The sequence below is a fragment of the Tupaia chinensis genome, unplaced genomic scaffold (assembly GCF_000334495.1).
Source record: "Tupaia chinensis unplaced genomic scaffold, TupChi_1.0 Scaffold000573_1, whole genome shotgun sequence".
NCBI classification, from domain to species: Eukaryota; Metazoa; Chordata; class Mammalia; order Scandentia; family Tupaiidae; genus Tupaia; species Tupaia belangeri.
This window is the reverse complement of record NW_006160087.1, coordinates 1,522,813-1,543,490: the sequence shown is the minus strand read 5'-3', so window position 1 is coordinate 1,543,490 and position 20,678 is coordinate 1,522,813. Positions and strand designations below refer to the sequence as shown.

Below are 20,678 nucleotides of genomic sequence, written 5' to 3'. Positions count from 1 at the left end.
TTCAAGCCGCTGGCGCTGGGCTTTGAACTGTGGTCGGCCATGCTGGATCTGGCTCTCTGTGCACAGTGCCTAACCACTGCACTAGGGGGCCAGCCTATGCCATTTTTATTTAGGTAACTGACTTCACCCATAGGGTCCGTGTGCTCCCTCGTCCCAGTCCCTGTTCCAGACCTGGGCATGCTTCGTTCAGAGGTAATATCCCATTCTTCTCGGCCCTTCTCTAGCTAGGAACACAGTGAGCTAGTCAGTAACACGTTTCCATGACGGCAGGGATTGATTCGGAGTGAACAGCCCATGAGATGCAGCAGCCTGTGGAAGGGCAGAGCAGAAAACTCGGGGTCCTCCCTTGACTACCCTGGAGCAATCCTGCTGGGGGTAAAACCACAATCCCAGAGCAGCGGAGCCGGTGACACTGGCTGCACCGATGCCCAAGCCCTCACAGCTGCTGGACTGGTGGTGTGAGCCGATACATTTCCTTGCCAAGTTAGTCTGGGTTCAGTTTCTTCGTTGCAGCTGAGAGAAATACACCTAAAGACTTTGGTCTCTAGACCCTCTGTTCCTCTGGATGAATCACCTCCTTCCTGTCTTCATGTCCCTTCCGATGTAGCCCACACACCATAATTCAGACTTTGAACCATTCTTACCAAGATCTTTGTGCTTATTACTGGATTTTTTCCTTTTTTTTTTTTTTTTACATCTCCCTGGCATAAGACTCCAATAATTCATCCTATTTCTGGCATTGATGCAATTGAATTTTGTTTGAAGAAAAAAATGTAATTGGAAAGATTGGTACCATAATAAATATGTGATCGATTAAGCCCTAAACTGTGTCCAGCAATTCCATGAGCTTGGTCAAAGCAGCAATATGATGGCAATTTTAGATCCACATTTGCAATAAGGGATTGTGGTACAAATTACCAAGAGGCAATGGAAAACTCGGCAGCCATTTAAAATGTGGAAGAATACGTGTAAACAACAGCATGTAAAAATGCCCCAAATAAACTGTTAGCTGAGAAAATATTCCAAAAATGTGTTGGTCACAAAACCCTCTGAAAAGATTTATATGGGAGCCAGCAGTTAGCATAATGGCTATGTCGCTGGACTCCCACGTAGTCGACCGCGGTTCGCATCCCAGACCCGATGGCTTAACTGGACCCGGTGGCTTAAAACTCACGCCGGGCACGTGTGCGTGCGTGCCCAAGATCCCAAGAGGAAAATGGAGGAGAAGGGATTGCGGCATGACCGTCCCCCCTGGCGGGTGATTTCTTGCTTTCTGTCTCTCTGTCTCTCTCTGACTGTCTGGCGAGTGCACGTGCCCTATAGCGAAAAAAAACCTCTCCCCCCCCCAAAAAAAAAAAAGATTTATAGCAAAATGTTACTGTAGCAATCACAGGGTAATGTTTATTCTTTTGTGATTTTTATATGATGGTTAGAATTAATTTACCATCCTATTTAAAGTTATTTATGTTGCTATGAAATAAAAGCAGGGGTCAAAGGTGGTCTCGAGTCTTCTCCAGGCTTCTAAGGTCACCCCCTCTCCTTTAGGTTCATAAACTATGAGAAGACTTCAAAAAATCAATGGAAAACATACATTATGAAAATAGTTGACATGGATTTTAACATGTTCTTGACAAAATAAGCTTGTACTTTAATTCCAATTTTCTACATAATTTTTTAAGTTCTCTTGACAACCTATTAGAGCTGTACAGACAGGGTACTGTGTCAAAAGCCATTTGAAATAATTACTAATTTTCTATGTTATTAGGTTCGTTTATTTCACAGGGTTTTCAATCTGAGGGATTGTTTATTGCTTCACACTTATGAGTTTGGGGAGGTTTCTTTCTTTGTTGTATAGAATAATTTGTATAAGGCTGGGATTCGATATTCTTTGAAGGTTTGTAAAACAGCGCAGGCCTGAAAGGTAGAAAAAACGCTGAACATCACAGTTCATCAGAGATGTGCAAGTTAAAACCATGAGACGTCACCTCAAGCTGTTCGAACAGCCGCGATCCGTAAAACGAAAGATAGCAAGAGTTGGCAAGGATGTGCAGGAGGGAGGACGCCAGTACGAGGCTGATGGAGATGGAAAGCAGACTTTATGGAAGACAGCGTGGAGCTCCTCAGACATTTACAGCGGACTGCCACACGCCCTAGCAATCCCGCTGCAGGCGACATACTCAGGGAAATGAAGTCCGTGCGTTTAAGAGCGAGCTCACTCCACATTCGTCGCAGTCCCATTGATAATAGCCAAGATAGGGAATCAATCTAAGTGTATAAAGAAAATGTGTTAGGTGTGCACAGTTGAATACCATTCAACTCTAAGAAAGGAAGAAATCCTGTCATTTGCACCCATACGGACGAACCTGGGTGCTATGATATCAAGTGAAAGAAGCCAGGTACAGGACGAATACGCATGCTCTCACACGCAGAATCTGTGAAAGTTTAACCAGAAAGAAAGCAGAATGGTGGTTATCGGGGGCAAAGAGGTAGGGGAGATTGGAATGATGTTGGTCAAGAAGCACAAAACCTCAGTTCGACAGGAGGGATAAGTTCAAGAGACCTATTGTACATCACAGTGATTACAATAAACAACAGTGTACTGTGTACTTGAAGATTGCTTGAAGAGATGTTTTAGATTTTCTTTTAGATTTCTGCCATAGAGCAGGTGCACTCACTGGGGTGGGGGGAGAGAGAGAGAGAGAGAGAAATCGCCCCCACAATATATTCTCCTCTGTTTTCCTCTTGGGATTTTGGGTACACATGTGCACACACACCTGGCGTGTCGAGCTGCTGGGTCTGAGGCTCAAACCCTGGAGTTGGCCATGTGGAATCCAGCGCCTTGACCACCACACCATCTGCTGGCCTGGAGAGGCCATTGTTCTCACCACAAATAAATGATAAGCATGTGAGGTAATCCACATACTAATTATCTTAATTTAACCATTCCACATATGTATTGTAAATCATCTTGTTGTATACCATAAATATAATTTTATTTAGAGAGATTTTTGCTATAAGGCACATGTGCTCGTGGGAGAGACACAGAGACAGACAAAAAGCCAGAAATCACTCCCTAGGGGAGGTCGCCATGCCACAATCCCTTCTTCTTCATTCTCCTTTCAGAATTTTGGGCATGCAAACGGTGTGAATTTCAAGCCTCTGGATCCTGGATTCGAACCATGGTCAATCAGTCATGTAGGAGTCCAGTGGCGTAACTGCTATGCCACCTGCTGTTCCCCATAAATAGAATTTTTATTTACCAGTTAAAAAAATAAAAAGAGGGACCAGCATGCCGGGGGTCCAGCCCCTGCGGGGGAGGGGCGACGCTGGAAAAGAAGAAGACTAAGGCCTCGGCGCCATTTTTATCTACGTCCTCAGTAGGACACCCCCAGAGATTGCTCTCTGAGGAGTGACTACTGCTAGGAATTATCGTGCATTTTTATTGAAAATGTGATACATGCAAGTAAACAGGAGAGGGGCTACGTGTTTCAATTATCAGCTCATAAAGTTTTAACAATAGGGAACATAGATTCTATTTAGGGTTGGATTAAGGGTGGGTCTAGTGCAGTTTTGCAATTGTTCCTTAAATGTAGGTCGGTCTTTATGGAATATAGTTTTGGGAAAGCGGCTCCAGCAAGCAGAGATGATTATTAGCTGATGTGGCGCAGCAGCCATCTTGTGATTACTGGGAATGGTGCTGGAAAAAAAAAAAATCTCAAGTATAAATATTAGTTCTTATGGATTTTAATAAAGAATGAAACTTACATAATTGTATAGGGATCCAAAACTTAATTTAAGAAACCCTAATATATCTTAAAGGGTAAAACTTATTGTTTACTAGGTAAGGGTGGGGACAGCCTTTTTAACTGGCGGTAAAGTGACTAACAAATTAATGAAAAACTTTAAGGTGAGTTTGTGGCATTCTATTGTGCCTGTGGTGCCACTGTTATGTATCTTGTTAGAACATTAGCCATAGTGGTGCAGGAGTGCCCTGGGCCCGTTTTGGTCTAAAAGATTATTAATAAGCTTATGTTAAATGTATCTTAAAGGGCCTTCCAAAGGTCAAAAAGATTTTTGCCTAGATGTGACCTCATCACACCTTCTATTGTGGCCATGCTGGAGTGAAGCATTGTAGTCAGAGTAAAGGGGAGCAGTTGGGGGACTTTCTAAAAAATTTTATCATATACTCAGAATGTATAAGAGAGCTATGTAATTCTTTTATAGTAGTATATTGGAGAGTCAGAGGGGGACTCCTCCACCAGCAGATGGTGTAATGGTATGTTGCTGGACTCCCTGCATGTAGTCGACAGCGGTTTGAGTCCTAGATTTGGTAGCTTAAAACTCACACTGGGTGCGTGCGTGTGTGTGCCCAAAGTCCCGAGAGGAGAATAGAGGAGAAGGGATTGCTGTGTGGCCATCTCCCCTGGGGGGTGATTTCTCACTTTGTGCCTCTGTCTCTCTGGTAAGAGCACATGCCCTATGGCAAAAATGTTTCTCAAAAAAAAAAAAATAAAATAAATTATAAATAAATAAATAAATAGAAAGAAGAAATCACCTGTAAGAGAAAATAATTCCAAAATATATTACTAAATAAAACATTTTCAAAAATATTTTTAATTTTAATTGTTTTTACAGAACGTGATTTATTTTTTTACAGCAACCAACTTCACATTCTTTTATCTATTAAGAGAAAATAATTCCAAAATATATTACTAAATAAAACACTTTCAAAAATATTTTTAATTTTGTTTTTACAGAACGTGATTTACTTTTTTTTACAGCAAACAACTTCACATTCTTTTATCTATTAAATGTTTCTTCTCTTTGTTTTTCAAAAAATAATTTTTTAAATAGTGTAGGTCTGATTTTCCCCCGTGTTTTAATTCTGCAGTTTCTAACAGTTCACTGAGGGGGTTAATCCTGATAGCCCACAGTCTTCCTGTGCTTTCTGTTGTAAGATGTCCCAGGCCCACCTGTGCTTACCTTGCCCTAGATGTGGAACTACCGTTTCCCTAAGGGGTGCTGGGTCCCCTTAGTGGGGAGTGACACTTAGAATCCAAGGGCTGCATGCAGGGTGCTTGTTACAGCTGCATGTCGCTGCGTCTGACCTTCTCCTTGGACAGAAAGAGGAAATACATATGCATTTTCCACTTACTGAGTTTATGTTAATATTTGCAATTCAAATTTAATACTGTATGATTTTTACTAACTTACTATGTGTTTCTGTATCTTTTAGAGGATATTGTGATACTAATGAACATTATCTAGTATTTGCTTTGCAAATACATAGAACCGCTCCAAGTTATAATGTCAACATTACTTTTACCAATGGCCTAAGTAATATTTAAGGGGCCTTTGCAGTCTATCTTGTGCTGGGAATATGTACCATTATGTCAGTTCTGTGCTCAAAACTGACTTAAAACGATTACTTTTTCTGTGTGGTTATGTTGTTAGGTTGATATGTTTTTAGGCCATTTGTTGCTCTTTGTAGTCAGTGTAGGACGAGGAGGAAAGGGAACTCAGCACTTTTGGTGGAAAAGTAGACTGGTGTTGCCATTGTGGAGAACGCTCTGAGAGTTCTTGGAAAATTAAGAACAGAACTGCCGTGTGCTCCAGCTATCCCACTACCGGGCATTTGTACAAGGGGAACCAAAGTTAGAGACAGCCGCACTCCCGTGGCTATCGCCTGGGCGTTCGTACAAGGGGAACCACATTTAGAGACAGCCGCACTCCCGTGGCTATCGCAGCCTTGTGTCAATCACTGAGACGTAAAATTAACTGACGTGGTCACCGGTAGGTGAATGGATTAAAAAAAAGTGTCAGGCCAGCACGTGGCATGGTGATTAAGGTGCTGGATTCCCACGAGGCCCACTGCGCTTCAAGTCCCAGACCTGGGGGTGTTGAAAATCATGCTAGGTGCATGCGTGTGCACCCACAGTCCTGAGAGAACAGAGGAGAAGGGATTGTAGTGTGAGCAGCCCCCAACCCCCGGGAAGTGGTTTCTTACTTTCCCTCTCTCTCTCTGTCTCTCTCTGGAGAGCACATGTGCCCTATGGCAAAAACCTAAAAAAAACCCCAAAAAACCAACAAACAAAAACGAAACAAAACAAAAAAACAACCCCCCAAAACAAAAAGTGCTATATAAAGACAATGGCATACAGTTTAGCATTAATGAGGGTGAAAACCTGTCATGAGGTTAATGGAGGTTATTTCATTATGTTAAGGCACCGAAAGAGAAGAGTTGTATTTTCACTCATATTTGGAAACTTAAAAGTCGTCCTAGGAGAAGTAGAGAGAATGGTGGTAGCTGTGGGGTGGGAGGGGAGAGGGGAGCCAGAGGACAGAGAGATGGTTAGCGGATACAAACTCTAACAGGTAAGAGGAAGAAGCCCTGGTGTTCGAGAGCAAAGTGGGGCAACCAGAGCTCACAGGAATTGACTGTAAACACGAAAATAGCCAGAAGAGAGAATTTCGGAGACTCTTGACACGAAGTAATGCTAAGTACTTGAGAGGATCGGTGTGCTAACTGCCCGCACTTCAATTATACATCGTATTCATATACTCAAAAAAATCAGACTGTGCCTCATAAACATGTAGTTATGTGTAATAAAAGTAATAATAATAATAGAAGCTTTTAATTTTAACATGTTTACATTTATCAGTAGACTTGATATGAAAGTTAAACACTGTGAGATGTACTCAAGGTTTTGTTTCCATTCCCAACCTCTCACTCTATTCCCAGCTATTGTCTATAGATATTGGTAGTTAATCCTTCTTGCAGTTTGACAAGATGAGCAAATATACATTTAAACGACTATTTTCCTGCATTTGTTTCTGTCTCTCTTCCTTTCTTCTCTCCTTTTTTTCTTCCTTCCTCCCCTCTTTCCTTTTTTCCTCCCCTCCTTCTTTCCTTTTGCCAGAGGGCATGAGAGAAAGAGAGAGGGAGAGAGAGAGGGAGGGAGAGAGAGAGAGAGAGAGAATGAGAATTCTTGGTGGGATGTAGTCATACCACCCTTCTCCCCCATTTCTCTACCCTATTGGGATCATGGTGATGCACGCACATGCCCTTGGCATGTTTTTCAAGCTACCACAGCTGGTATTCAAACCATGGCCAGCCATGTGAGATCCAGCCTCCTTAACTACTGCACTATGGAGTCAGCTCTGCCTTTATTATTAGTTTCTCAACTTTTTATTATAGGGATCAGCAGATGGCATAACGGTTATGTCACTGGACTGCCACATAGTTGACCACAGTTTGAGTCCCAAATTTGGCGGATTAAAAGTCATGCTGGGAGTGTGTGCATGTGTGCCCAAGATCCCGAGAGGAGAATGAAGGAGAAAGGATTGTGGCATGGCCGTCCTCCCTGAGGGGCGATTTCTCACTTTCTGTCTCTCTGTCTCTTTGGTGAGTGCACATGCCCTATACAAATCTCTCTTAAAAAAAAAAGGAAAACTTTCTATTGTAAAAAATTTTCAAACGTACACAAAAGTAGAGACTTTTGAATGTGTAGCTATCAGCTCATGGCTATTTTTGTTTTATGGATATTATCATACCCCTTCCAAAAACTACCAGGAAGCAAATCCCAGACATCACATCGTATGATCCTCGAACATTTCAGTATGTGTCGCCGAAAGATAATGCCACCTTAACAAATGCATCTATAATCATATGATCGATCCTTGAACATTTCAGTATGTGTCGCCAAAAGATAATGCCACCTTAACAAATGCATCTATAGTGTCTTTACCACACCTAGAAGTTCAAAATTATTAATATTATCAAATGTTTAGTTAGTGCCCATATTTCACAGATTGTCTCCAAATTTGTTTGACTCTGGATTCAGATGAGGTCATACATGGCGACAGGATTCAAGATTCAGTCCTGCTGAGGAATCCGTGTGCTATCAGTTAGACCCCTATGATACACAGAAACTTGTTCTGTATCACTGTATTTCCCGTAAGCTAGCATTTACAACTAGATGACTCATCATATCCAAATTTTACTTGGTTTCAAGACTAATTTGGAGATGGTGGTGTGTACTTCTCGCAGAAGGCGCGTAATATCGAGTTGCCTTCTTTTGGTTCTATTAGTTGTTACTGATGATCAATGCCAGGATAATGTTCCATGGTACATATGTACCGTACTTTACCCGTTTGTCCATTCATGGACATTTAGGTTGTTTCCACATTTAAAAATCGTTTTTAATTTTTTTAAGGTTTTAGCCATAGGGCATATGCATTCCCTGGAGAGAGACAGAGCAAGACAGTGAGAGGGAAAGTGAGAAATCACCCCACTCCCTCCGGAGGGATGGCTAAGCCACAGTCCCTTCTCCCCGTTCCCTCCCTGGGATTTTGGGCACACATTCACATGAACCTAGCATGATTTTCAAGCTGCCAGGTCCAGGAATCAAACCAGAGTTGGCCAGGTGACCTGTGAGAGCCCAGTGCCTTAACCACTACATCATCTGCTGACCCTGAGGTTGCTTCTACCTTTTGGCTATTGTGAATAATGCTGCTAAAAATATCTCTTCATGAGCCTATTTTAAATTCTTTAGGGTATATACACAGAAGTGAATTCTTGGATAATGTGGTAAATCTATTTAAAATTTTTAAGGCGCCACTATTCTGTTTTCCATAGTGGCTACACCATTTTATATTCCCACCAACAGCACAAAAGTTTCAATTTCTTCCCACCCTTCAACACTTGTTATTCTTTGTTCCTCTTCTCCCTCTGCACCCCCACTTTTCTTTTTCTTTTTCTTTTCTTTTTTTTTTTTGAGAGGGTTTTACTATAGGGTGCGTGCTCTTGCCAAAAGACAGAGACAGAGAGACAGAAAGCAAGAAATCACCCCCCAGGGGGAATGGCCATGTTGCAATCCCTTCTCCATTTTCCTCTCAGGATCTCGGGCACGCACGCACATGAACCTGGCATGAGTTTAAGCCACCGGGTCCAGGACTTGAACCGTGGTTGAATACACGGAGTCCAGTGACATAGCCATTCTTAAGGAAAAAAATAGATAAACATAAAACATTATGCCAACTGCTAGTCCTGTCCCTTTTTTTGACAGTAGCCATCCTAATGGATGTGAGGTGGTATTTCATTGTGGTTTTGATTTGCCTTTTCCTAATAATTTGTGATGTTGAGTGTGTTTTCATGTGTTGTTGGTCATTTATGTATTTTGTTGAAATGACTTAAGTGTTTTGTAGATGTTCTTTATGTATATTACAGATACTTTGTATTCTTTTTTAAAAATTATTTTATTCAATTTCATTTATTCATTCATTTGTTTATTTTAATTTGACCAGACACACACACACACAGAGAGAGAGAGAGAGAGAGAGAGAGAGAGAGAGAGAGAGAGGAAAGTGAGAAAGCAAGCCACCAGGTCCGGGACTCGAACCATGGTCGGTCATGTGGGAATGCCCAGCGCCTTAACCACCACGCCACTTGCCGGTCCCCACTTTGTATTCTTTATATACTCTGGATGTTAGCCCCTTATCAGATACATGATTTGTCAATATATCCTTCTGTTTCATAGGTTGCCTTTTCGCTGTTGTGTGCTTTGGTGCACAGAACTTCTAAGTTTTTATGTTTATCTGTTCTCCTTTTGCTGCTTGTACTTTTGGTGTCATGTTAAGCTCATTGGCAAATCTGTCATATGGTTTACCCCCTATGTTTTCTTTTAAAAGTGTTGTAATAGTTTTAGGTCTTATGATTAGGTATTTGATCCATTTTGAGTTCATTTCTGTATACAGTGTATCTTCTGTCATTTTTGCTGCATGTTCCCAATTTGTAGAAGTGCCAATAAATTGTAGTTAAGAAACAGAATCTAACATTCCCCCCCCTTGGGTTTTTAGCCCCAAATATGTCTTTCCTCTGTTTCTCCAACTAATACTTGTCCCTAGCCATGAAAGAGGCCATAAAAATGTAAGAAAACCAATGCAAAAATTTATATTTTATTTGAATTCAAAAAATTTAAAATTGCTTTCAAATTCAGGAAAGTACCATAATGCAGGGCCCCGGGGGAAGCCTCATATACAGAGACAGATAAATTAGATGTATACACTGCAGACAAGCCAAGGTGTAGATTACATATTTACAGCACAAGATGCTTTCTGAAAACCGTATTTATACATTTTATTACATTTACAAAAAAGGCTTCCACTACCATTTACCTACAATAATGAAAAAAAATTTACACCTTTTTTTTTTCTTTCTTTTTTTTGGTACTGTACAAACTTTGTATAATAAAAATATATCTCTGTACAAAAGATTTTTTTGTTGTTTTTGTTTTACTTTTTTTTTTCCCCTCATGGGATGGTGGTGGGTGTATGATGTGAATGGTGGGGGAAGGGCCTAATCTGCCCCATTCCCTTCCAGGCCTCTGCAGGTGGAGAGAAAAAGCCAGAGGTGGGAGCAGGTGATTACAGCAGAGTGCTGGGTGCCCCACCAGCGGGCATCCCTCGGGTATCTTGTGAGACTTACAAGAAGACACGGGGAGGGAGTGGAGACCGGCCTAGAGGAGGAGTCCCTTGGGTGGTCTGAGAGGAGTACCAGGGGGAAGGAGCAGCCGAAGAGCTTTCTGCTTTTGTTTCCAGGGAAAGAAGGCGAGCTTGTGAGCGTGTTTGTCAGGACTGGACCTCTGTGCCATGCCCAGGGATGCCACATCCCGGAGATGTGAGCAGAGGTGAGCTGCTGCCATCGCCAGTCTCCGTGTCTGCTGGGAAGGGGCACCTCTCACTTTCTGCTAGCCAGTCTTAATGTCAGCCAAGTCTGCTCCTTGTCCCCGTCCAGCGTTTGCTTAAGAACCAGGTGGCCCTGCCCCTCTGCTCCCACAGGGTTCTAGCTGCTATTTCCGTATTTTGCATGAATGTCAGAGGCCAGCACGTCACACGGGCCCAGGCGCTTCCCACTTCCCGAGGACAGAGACGGAGGTTCTCAATGCCATCTCTGAGTCCTAAACTCTCCAGCTTCCCAACAATCCTCATAGGAACTCACTCATAACCCATGCACAATGACACTGTCAACACAGATCAAACCCACTTGCAAGGAGCTGGAGAGACTCCCATCCCCTCCGTTATTTGATGCGAGCACTGCCAGATCCTTGTCTGCTGCTCAGGGGCTGCTGCAGCCAAGGGCCAGCACCAACCACAGGAAGCCTGGGGGACTGGGCCTTTCCATGACGTGGCCTATGGACACACAGGCGCGGTGCCTGGCAGGCCAGACCAGCCACCGTGGCACAGCAGAGACCCGCCCGCTCCACCTTGTCTTCACCGCCTCCCGAGCCCTGCGTGTCTGGCAGCGGCTCTAGTGGGCTTGGGGTGGGACTAATCTGGTCTGCATTCTGACTGTTCTTATGAACTCTGCAGCTCGTGGCTCTTCCCTTTGCCAGGCCTCTGCCTGCTTCTGTAAGATGGGTCTAGAAACAGCCATGGAGTGGCAGGCACAGAGAAGCAACTGGGGGTGCGGTAGCTGTGGTTTCCTGGGTGCCGCGCAGGCTTGCTCCCTTGCCCTGTCCAGCACCTGCCTGCTGTCTCCAGACCTGGCTTCTCTGTCTGGGCCACAGACTCGGCCTCAGGCTCCTGGCCAGATCCCTGACGCGTCCTTTCTGGGTGCTGCCCAGACACCATGACTTTTTAATTCACTGGGCTTACGACTCAATTAAATGATGTTTGAAAAAGTAAACTGATCTCCAAACTACTTCTGAGGAGGTTTTCCCTGCCCTTGGAGCAGTCCTTGCTGTCACTGTGCTGAGGGGACGGCCCTTCGGCAGACAGCCGGGTCCTGCTTTTTGACCACAGAGGGGGTGCGTTTTACTGGTACACCCCGGTGCCGGTGCCCGCACACAGGACGGGCGGGGCTGCTGGTCTGAAGGCTGAGTTGCCTCCTCTGCCGTCTCTCCTCTGTGTCTGTGGGGCAGAGCACATGGGGCGTCTGTCACACGCACTATCCTCTTTTACGCCCTTATGGTTCCTCTCCCAGGAGCCAACGAAGGAGTGTGTGCGTGTGCTCAGGGGGCGCACACTCGCCCTCCTCCGCACGCTGCTATTCGGAATCCATGAACTTTCCTCCTCCCCTGCAGCCCCTCTTCCTTCACTGTCCCAGGGCAGGGCATCGCAGGAGTCCTCTCCAGGGTGGCGCGCAGATGGTGGCAGGGCGAGGGCCGGGTCCCAGCAGTAGCAGACACAGGCGGAGAGACGGACGAGGAAGGGCACTGCGCTCCGGGCTGGGTCCTGCCCCTGGGAACTGGGAACACACAGAGCATGTCTGAGTTTGCCAGGGAAGACGGTGTGCGGGGGAGAGCACCGAAGGGACAGAGTCTCCGTCTTCACCTTGGCCCTCGACTCTTCCCGCACTGGGGTGAGGCCAGGTAGGCAATGCCATGCAGAACACACGTTTTTCTAACTGTCTTTTCCGCATGCCGCAGGCCCCATGCCTAGGGCTACCATGCTTCCAGGGGCCAGGCAAATGGTTTTATTTTTAGTTTCTTTCGAAGTCCAGAAAATAAAAGAAAGACTAATAATGGCTATGCAACAATGAACCCAGCCTGGATCACAGCCACGTTTAGAACAACAGAGCTGTGAAGTAGCCCCTCTCCCTTTTTTACGTTTTGCTTTAGGGCACGTGTGCTCATTGGAGAGAGAGACAGAGAGAGGGAAAGTGAGAAATCATCCCCACGGGAGATGGCCACGCTGCAATCCCTTCTCCTCTTGGGATTTCGCGCACGCACACACACCTGGAATGACTTTCAAGGTGTTGGGTCTGACATGCGAACAGCGGTCGGCCCCGTGGGAGTCCAGCACCTTAGCCATTAACCACCTGCTGGCCCCATGAAGCATCATTTTCCATTTTTTTTCTTTGATGGCAGAAGGGGCCCATAAAAGCGCACAGGGCTGCCCTGCTCCTGGCCATCCCGGTGCCACGGGCCGCAGTTTCTCCCCTGCCCAATAGCCTTAACTTCAGCTGCTCTCGTGGGGCGTCACTTGAACTTGACCCTAATCATTCACTGTGTGCTCAGGTGGATGTTGTGTCCCCTCCTCTGGGCCAGGTGATGCGTTCTCTGTGCTCCATCTCCAGGGGTGGGGTGGGGAGGGTGGCTGGACAGGCCCTGCTGGGGAAATCATCCCCACGGGAGATGGCCACGCTGCAATCCCTTCTCCTCTTGGGATTTCGCGCACGCACACACACCTGGAATGACTTTCAAGGTGTTGGGTCTGACATGCGAACAGCGGTCGGCCCCGTGGGAGTCCAGCACCTTAGCCATTAACCACCTGCTGGCCCCATGAAGCATCATTTTCCATTTTTTTTCTTTGATGGCAGAAGGGGCCCATAAAAGCGCACAGGGCTGCCCTGCTCCTGGCCATCCCGGTGCCACGGGCCGCAGTTTCTCCCCTGCCCAATAGCCTTAACTTCAGCTGCTCTCGTGGGGCGTCACTTGAACTTGACCCTAATCATTCACTGTGTGCTCAGGTGGATGTTGTGTCCCCTCCTCTGGGCCAGGTGATGCGTTCTCTGTGCTCCATCTCCAGGGGTGGGGTGGGGAGGGTGGCTGGACAGGCCCTGCTGGGGGTGGCAGCTTTGGAGGCCATGGCTGCTGGCATGAGGGCAACCGAGGATGTCTAAACCTGAGGTCACCACCCCTGATGGCCCAGAGTGTGCGCTGTGCACGCTGCGCACGCTGAAACCCAAGTCCCCGCAGAGCCCGGGTGGGCAGGAGGGCAGGGGTGTCCCTGTCCCTGACAAGCTCCGGGACCTCGGCAGAGACTCGAGCTCACCACCCACCACCGCTCCGGCCTGAGCCACAGTCTTAGAGGGGATTTTCTTTTCTTTTTTGCTTTCTATTGATAAAATTTGAGTTAAAAAAAGTGTAGGAAAAGTGAAGATTGAGCATAAAGTTGAAACCTCAGCAACAATTTCAGCATATCAAAATGAGGCAACTGGAATCCTTCCTCCCCTTTACTTACATGTTTGTTTCAGAGACTTGTGAGCAGGTGGGGAAAACTCTGGCAGTGAACTGTGTTCGATAGGATTCTTTATCTTCTTGTGTCTAAAGTATCTTAACATTTACAAAGTTCAGCTTCGACTCAAGGAATAGAAATGACCAAGAGGGGAAATCTGGGTTCACAGTGGTGGGAGAGTGGAGAGGGAGCGTGGGGCGTGCAGAAGCAGCGGCGTTGCGAGCTGCCACGCCGTTACCCCGTGTGATTTTGAACTTGGCCGAAGCTCTGAACCTCCCAGGGTTGTGTGGATTGGAGGAAGGGAAGGAAGGGTGTCAGGGATGGGCCACCAACGCCTGCAGATGGAGACTTTCACGATGGCCCTGGTTACGCTCCTCACTCCCCCGTCAGCCAGCGGCTGCCCTCGCTCACACAGCTGCACCCTCTCAAGCAGCCGTATGCACCTGTGCAGGAATTCCCATCACCTGGGCTGCCGTGAGTAGCAGATGCGAAGGGAGAGTTCTAACTAGCTGCAGGTCTGATCGACGACCAGCTGACAGGTCTGCCTTTGCCCTTCTGGAAGCCCCACTTCTGGCCCTGGGCCTTTTCTCTCCAGAGCCCTCCTGCCCTGGCTAGGAGCTCTATGGCAGGAAGAGATGTCTGAAAAGAGCACATGCCTATTTCTGGAAAGTGGATGTACAGGAGGAGGCAGTTTTTAGAGGGGTGCGACCAGGATGTCCTGTCAGGGCAGTTCCCCGAGTCTCCAGGTTCCAGAGGAAGAGGGTTCCATGAGGAAGGACACAGCGAGGACGAGGCGGTGCCTTTGAGAGGCGCCAGGCCCTCCCAGTGGGCCTGTCGATGCCTGCGTGTCTGCCCCCTGGCCACATAACGGGGCCTTCCCCTCCGAGCCCAGAGGCTGGGGCTGCGCTGGTTACTCTCCACAGGAGGTCAGTGTTGAGTCAGCTTGCTCAGGCTTTTGTGCCCAGGTGTTGGGTCCAACACCAGCTAGATATTGCTATGGAGATTTGCTTTTAGATATGATTAATATTTAAATCAGACCTGGAGTAAGATCACTCTCCATAAAGTGAGTGGGGCCCATCCACTCTGCTGAAAGCCTTGAGAAGACTGAGGCCCCGAGAGAGAGAGGCATGCTGTCCCAGGTGGCCTTCGGCCTCGAGATGACATCAAATCCCGTTGGCATGTCCAGCCTGCCAGCCTTCCCATAGGCTCGAGCCTCATGAACCCCACGGCTGTGCGTCAGTTCCCTAAGTCTGCCTCTCTCTGCTCAGGAGACTTCAACATTTTCTGAAGATGTGGAATTAAATATGAGTTTGTTTTGGTGCAAAATATTTTGAATAGTTATTTTTTAATAGGCATTTCCATGAACTTTTGAAGTCACCTGTAGCTGTCCCTGTGTATGCAACATATACGCAGACCCACAGGGGCCTCCCCTGAGTGTATCCATGCAGAAGTGCATGCACAGGTGGCTCTGTGTGTTCATACAGAGATGCATTTAGGGTTTGCACATACGTGACTACACGTGAACATGCATGATGAACACACGTCCCCGGTTGGTGCTGTCTCGGGAAGGCCCTGGGTAGCCCACTCGGACCTTTCACCAGGCCCAGGGGTTAAGCCACAGTCTCTGAAGTTGGCGCCCCCTGGGGACTGGCTTCTGACCCAGGAGTTTGGGGCCGCAGGATCTAGGTCGAGGTATTAACTCATATGCGTCCAGTTTTCTGACCCGGGCTGGGAACCATCCCGGCACCCACCTCCGGGGCGGTGGTAGATCTGCCAGGCACCCGGGGTGCCCACCACGCAGTGGTGGCCCCTGCGCAGCCCTCCTGTACTGCCCGCCCGGCCCTCACGGCCCTCGCCCGCTCACCGGCTGCTGGAGGCGGGGCTGCGGCGGCGGCGCCAGCGGCTATACGGCGGTGCACACCGTGCTGACCGTGAACTCCGCCTCGCTGGCCATGATGTCCGTGGGCGGGATGTTGCGGTCGTACATCGGGTTCTCAAACGTGGCTCGCACGTTCGTGTTCTCGTGGCCGGCATAGCCATTGAAGGGAACTTTGGGTCTTCTCCTGGGAATGAGAGGGAGCGGGCGGCGGGGTAAAGGGAGGCAGAGACTGGGCTGCAGGGAGCGGGGAGGCAGCCGGAGGCTCTTCCTTTGCAGGGCTCCAGCTCTGCGGAGCCCTGGGGCTCTGGGTGGGTGTGGTGGGGACAGGCCTGGGCTGGTCACGTGGGCGGTACCTGTGCTTGTAGAGATAGAGCACGAAGCCCGCGATGATGAGGGCGATGAAAGGCACCAGGATGGCGGCGCCCACGGGGAGTCGGGGCGGCCGATGGCCTCGGGGTCCGACTCCAGCAGCCTGAGGTCTGTGAGGTCCCAAAGCACAAAACTCGAGTCACAGAGGCATAGCAGGAAGCTGTGGTCCTCGTCGGCCACCTACCCACCGCACGCTGCTGGCAGGCGCGGCTGTGGCCTGGACCTACCCCGCCTCAGTGGGCAGAGGCCGCTGGGTTGTGGGGGTGCACAGGGGTGAGGGAGGAGGCTGCTGGGGCTGCAGCAGGAGGGCGAGGCTGAAGCCTCTGCTCCTCTCCCTTCCTCAGCCCCAACTCCCAGCCAGCCTGGCCCAGGAACAGCCGACTGCAGCTCAGGCCCAGTCTGCCCCGGGGGACAGGGAGGTGGCTGCAGTGCCCAAGGGAGAGCCCCCATGGCCTGAGGCCCTGCCACTGCAAGGGGCTGTGGGGCCTGGAGGTGTCTCCAGGGGCCCGAGGCTGCTGTGTGCAAGGGTGGTGGCTTTGTTCTTGCAGCTCAAGAGGCAGCACTGAGGCTGGGGAGCAGGAAGGACAGGGGCAGATTTCCGCTTTATACAGAGACGCTGACCCTGGGGATGGGAGGCGTCAGAGGCTGGGCACAGGGCTGGCTCTGTGGCACCCCGGCGGCCGACTGCCTCCTGTCTACCCCCACACTGCTTCTGGGAAACCAGGGCATCTCCCCGCACTGCAGGGTGTGAGGGGGGACACCCGCGCCTGCGTCAGGTCAGCCTTCACGGCCTGCGGGCGTGGAGTGCCGGGTAAGGATGGCAGGAGTATGAAGGGCGGGCTCCTGCATGCGGTTTTCTCGTCTGTGGAATGGGGACAATGCCCACCTTCCAGGACCGTGCTAACGAGAAAGCGACATCACACGTAAAGGCAGCCAAGCCTGAGTCCCCAACTGGGACACCTAAGGGGCCCTGCTCGAGACAGAGGTCAGGCCGCAGGGCTGGCCACGCGGTGCTGCCAGGGCTGTATCTGAGACCGAGGCCCCTTAACTTGTGCACTTCCAACTCAGGGACCGAGCGTGAAACTGGCCAAGTCGAGTATTAGGTGTTTGGATCTTCCATAGCGTGTTCAGAATCTCAGCGGTGTCCCTGGTCCGGGATCTTAGCGCTCCTGTCTCCAGTCCGGAATGTCACAGCCCCGCCCAGCATGCAGGCCACCTCCCTCCCACAGCTCACACTCCCAGGACCGGTTAGTTACCAAGTCTCTGAAATCCGAACTGTCCGAAGCCTTGGCCCTTGACAGAGCCTTGGTAGACGAAGGTTCCTCCAGAGGACTCCGAGGAGACCTGCAGGGGTGGGGTGCAGAGAGCAGGCTGGGAGGTGGGCTGGACGGACCACAGCTCTGGCCGGCCACACCCACAGGTAGGAGCTGCCAGACAGGCCTGCGGCACCCACCAGCCTGTGCTCCGACACACACACGCTCCACGACCTGTCCTCACCCAGGCCAGGGGAACACAACTGGCGTGCTGGGGGAGGGGCAGGGCCCAGCCACCGGTGGAGGGAGGGAGGGGATTTTCTTTTCTCTTTCCTTCTTTCTTTTTTTAAATTTATTTTTATTCTTCTTCTTATTTGTTTTTTTTGGAGAGATTTTCACTGTAGGGCGCGTGCGCTCGCCAGACAGACAGAGAGAGACATAGAGACAGAAAGCGAGAAATCATCCCCCAGGGGGGATGGTCACGCCGCAATCCCTTCTCCTCCATTCTCCTCTCGGGATCTTGGGCACGCACGCACACGCGCCCGGCGTGAGTTTTAAGCCACCGGGTCCGGGACACGAACCGCGGTCGACTACGTGGGAGTCCAGCGACATAGCCATTACGCCAACTGCTGGTTCCCTCTTCTTCTTATTTTTTAGTTTTGCTACAGGGCACGTGTGCTCAGTGTAGAGAGACAGGGAGAGGGAGGGAAAGTGAGAAATCCCTCCCCCGTCGGGGGGTGGCCATGCCACAGTCTCCTCTCCCCCCTTCTCCTCTCAGAATCTGGGCATGCACATGCACCCGGGTATTTGTCAGGCCACCAGGTCCGGGACTTGAACTGTGCCGTTGGCCCCATGGGACCAAGGTGCCTTAACCTTCATGCCGTGGTGGCCTAGGGGTTTTATTCTCCACCGACCCAAGCACTCCCTGCCTGTTTCTCACTTGTGCGCTGGGTAACAGTGCACAGGGCGTCACAGGCGTGCGGGGATGAAGCGAGTTCACAGGACGGAACGCTGCGCACACTTCACGGGCTTGAGGCGCAGGTGAGCAAGGTTACCATGACGAGGCAAACAGGCCCGTGGCTACAAGGGCTTCAGATTCGATGAGGGTTCACCACAGAGCCGGTACTTTCGGGGCGCCCTCTGCCACCACGCCCCAGAGTGCTCTTGTAACAGACACTCCTGTGCAGCCTCTGCCTCTCCGGCTGAGGGTGTGCTTCGATGTTGCGTGTGTGAGCTCCCCTGTGCTCCGTCCAGGGCCCGCCTGCCTGCATGCTGTGGGCTGGCCTCCCACGGACGCCCCCTTGGCTGGCGAGGGCTTAGCTGCCCCTGGCCGGCTAGACCTCTCTCGTCTCTGGCCCGCCTCCTGGCACCATCGCCCGGTTCTGACCCTCGTTCTCTCCCGTCCTGCACAGCTGACGGCTGCTGGAGTAGCTACTACCGAAGCTGGAACCTTGACAGCCCAGAGGATCCGTAAGATCCAGCCAGACTGGCCAGGCCTGAGAAGCCTGTGTTCCCCTACATGTTCACAAAGCCCTGCAGCCACAGTCCTCCCAGCTCGGCCTGTCCTTGGGGATGCACTGCGACTCCCCACTGCTGCGCAGGCCAGCCTGACCTCACTCCCTCCTGCCCTTCCTCCTCCAACCAACAAGGCGAGACTGGGAGCCGAGGGTGTGGCAGGACCCCGTGCTCGACCCACTCTCTGTGTGATAGGAAGGGCTGGGCAGAGGGGCTTCCCTGGGGACCCTGCTTCAGCCCGAGAATGCCCTGGGGTGCTAATCGTCTTCCCCACGGGTCACAGAAGGGCGCCTTCCCTCCCGTCCTGGTCTCTCGAGCTGTGCTGGTTTCCCACCGTCTGCATCCTTGGCTATGAGTAGACTTTCCAGATGTCCCAGGCAGGGCTCAGCGCCTTCTCCTGGCTCCCAGCGCGGCACGCTGCCTTCCACTCGCCCAGTTTGCTCGTCAGCTGTCTCCAGGCCCTCGCGTCCTACTCGAACAGCAGAACTGACCCCTCCTCCCTCAGTGTGGTGGCCCTGTGGACAATGAGCCTCCCGGCCCTCTATAAATATCGGCCACCTTGTTCCGAGTCCTGGCCCCACAGAAAACCTCCTTCCAAGTTCCCTGCTGATCCTAGGAGTTCCCACGTCTTTCTGTCCTCCTCTTCCTGCCAGACATCTGGGAACCGAGGGCTGGGCAGGGTACGGGGACGTCAGTTGGCCAGACTTACATGTCCGTCTAACGCCCAGTGATCATCTCTGAACTTATTCACAAAGGTCTCCAGGGGCCCCGTAATCTGGTAAACCTGGAGGAGGAGGTGGAAATCTTCTTTCTTGTAAATTCCTGGAACAGAAAGTGCAGGGCATGCTTGAAAGATCTCGGGAAGTTTCGAAGTCCAAATTTACGGGGTCACACGTGGCTGCTGACAGAGCGTCCCTGCACCTGTCTGAAGGTGGAAAAGGTGTTGAGTGTGTCTGTCTGGGCTGAGCGTGCATCTGTGTGAGACTGTGTGTGCACACGCTAACAGCCGGACTACTGGGCTCGTGATGCGATCCTGTCTGCACACATGTGTATGAGAACATGCTTTTCTGTAATTTAGACTGCCCACCGACACATGGGCACGTGGGCCTATGACCCCGTGCCAGGGCAAACGAGAGAACGGGGTGTGCACGTGTACGCGACAGTGAGTGGCTGCGATCGTGGGGTTGCGTATTCCCGGGCTCACTTGCTTACACATGTATTCATTTACCCGTCTAGTCAGTAAACACTTGTTTTCTAAGATATTCACTTTTCCTAATTATAGAAAGATAGAAAATTGGGGAAATTTTGGGAAATGCAGATCCATGAAGAAAACAAAATCTCTCCTGATCTCACTGCTGAGAAGCAGCCGTGGTTAATATTTTGGTGTAAATACTTCCAGTTTTCATCCTTAAAAACATAAGTTTTTCCTTAAAAAACGAGTCATTTTTGGGAACCAGCAGTTAGCGTAATGGCTATGTCGCTGGACTCCCACGTAGTCAACCGCGGTTCGCGTCCCGAACCCGGTGGCTTAAAACTCACGCCGGGCGCGTGTGCGTGCCCAAGATCCCGAGAGGAGAATGGAGGAGAAGGGACTGCGGCGTGACCATCCCCCCTGGGGGGGTGATTTCTCGCTTTCTGTCTCTATGTCTCTGTGTGTCTGGCGAGCGCACACGCCCTATGGTGAAAATCTCTTCAAAAAAAAA

At 49.8% G+C, this 20,678-nt stretch overlaps 1 protein-coding gene across 1 annotated transcript in view; it reads right to left on the bottom strand.

Annotated features, from left to right (window-relative positions):
* Positions 1-10,253: 10,253 nt before the first annotated feature.
* CSMD2 (CUB and Sushi multiple domains 2) overlaps positions 10,254-20,678 on the bottom strand; it is a 565,338-nt gene continuing 554,913 nt past the window's right edge. Inside the window, 6 exon segments of the mRNA XM_027775561.1 lie at positions 10,254-12,247; positions 15,824-16,022; positions 16,192-16,276; positions 16,279-16,317; positions 17,464-17,551; positions 19,685-19,797. Of these exon segments, the coding sequence (XP_027631362.1) occupies positions 15,863-16,022; positions 16,192-16,276; positions 16,279-16,317; positions 17,464-17,551; positions 19,685-19,797 (485 nt within the window). The 3' untranslated portion in view covers positions 10,254-12,247; positions 15,824-15,862.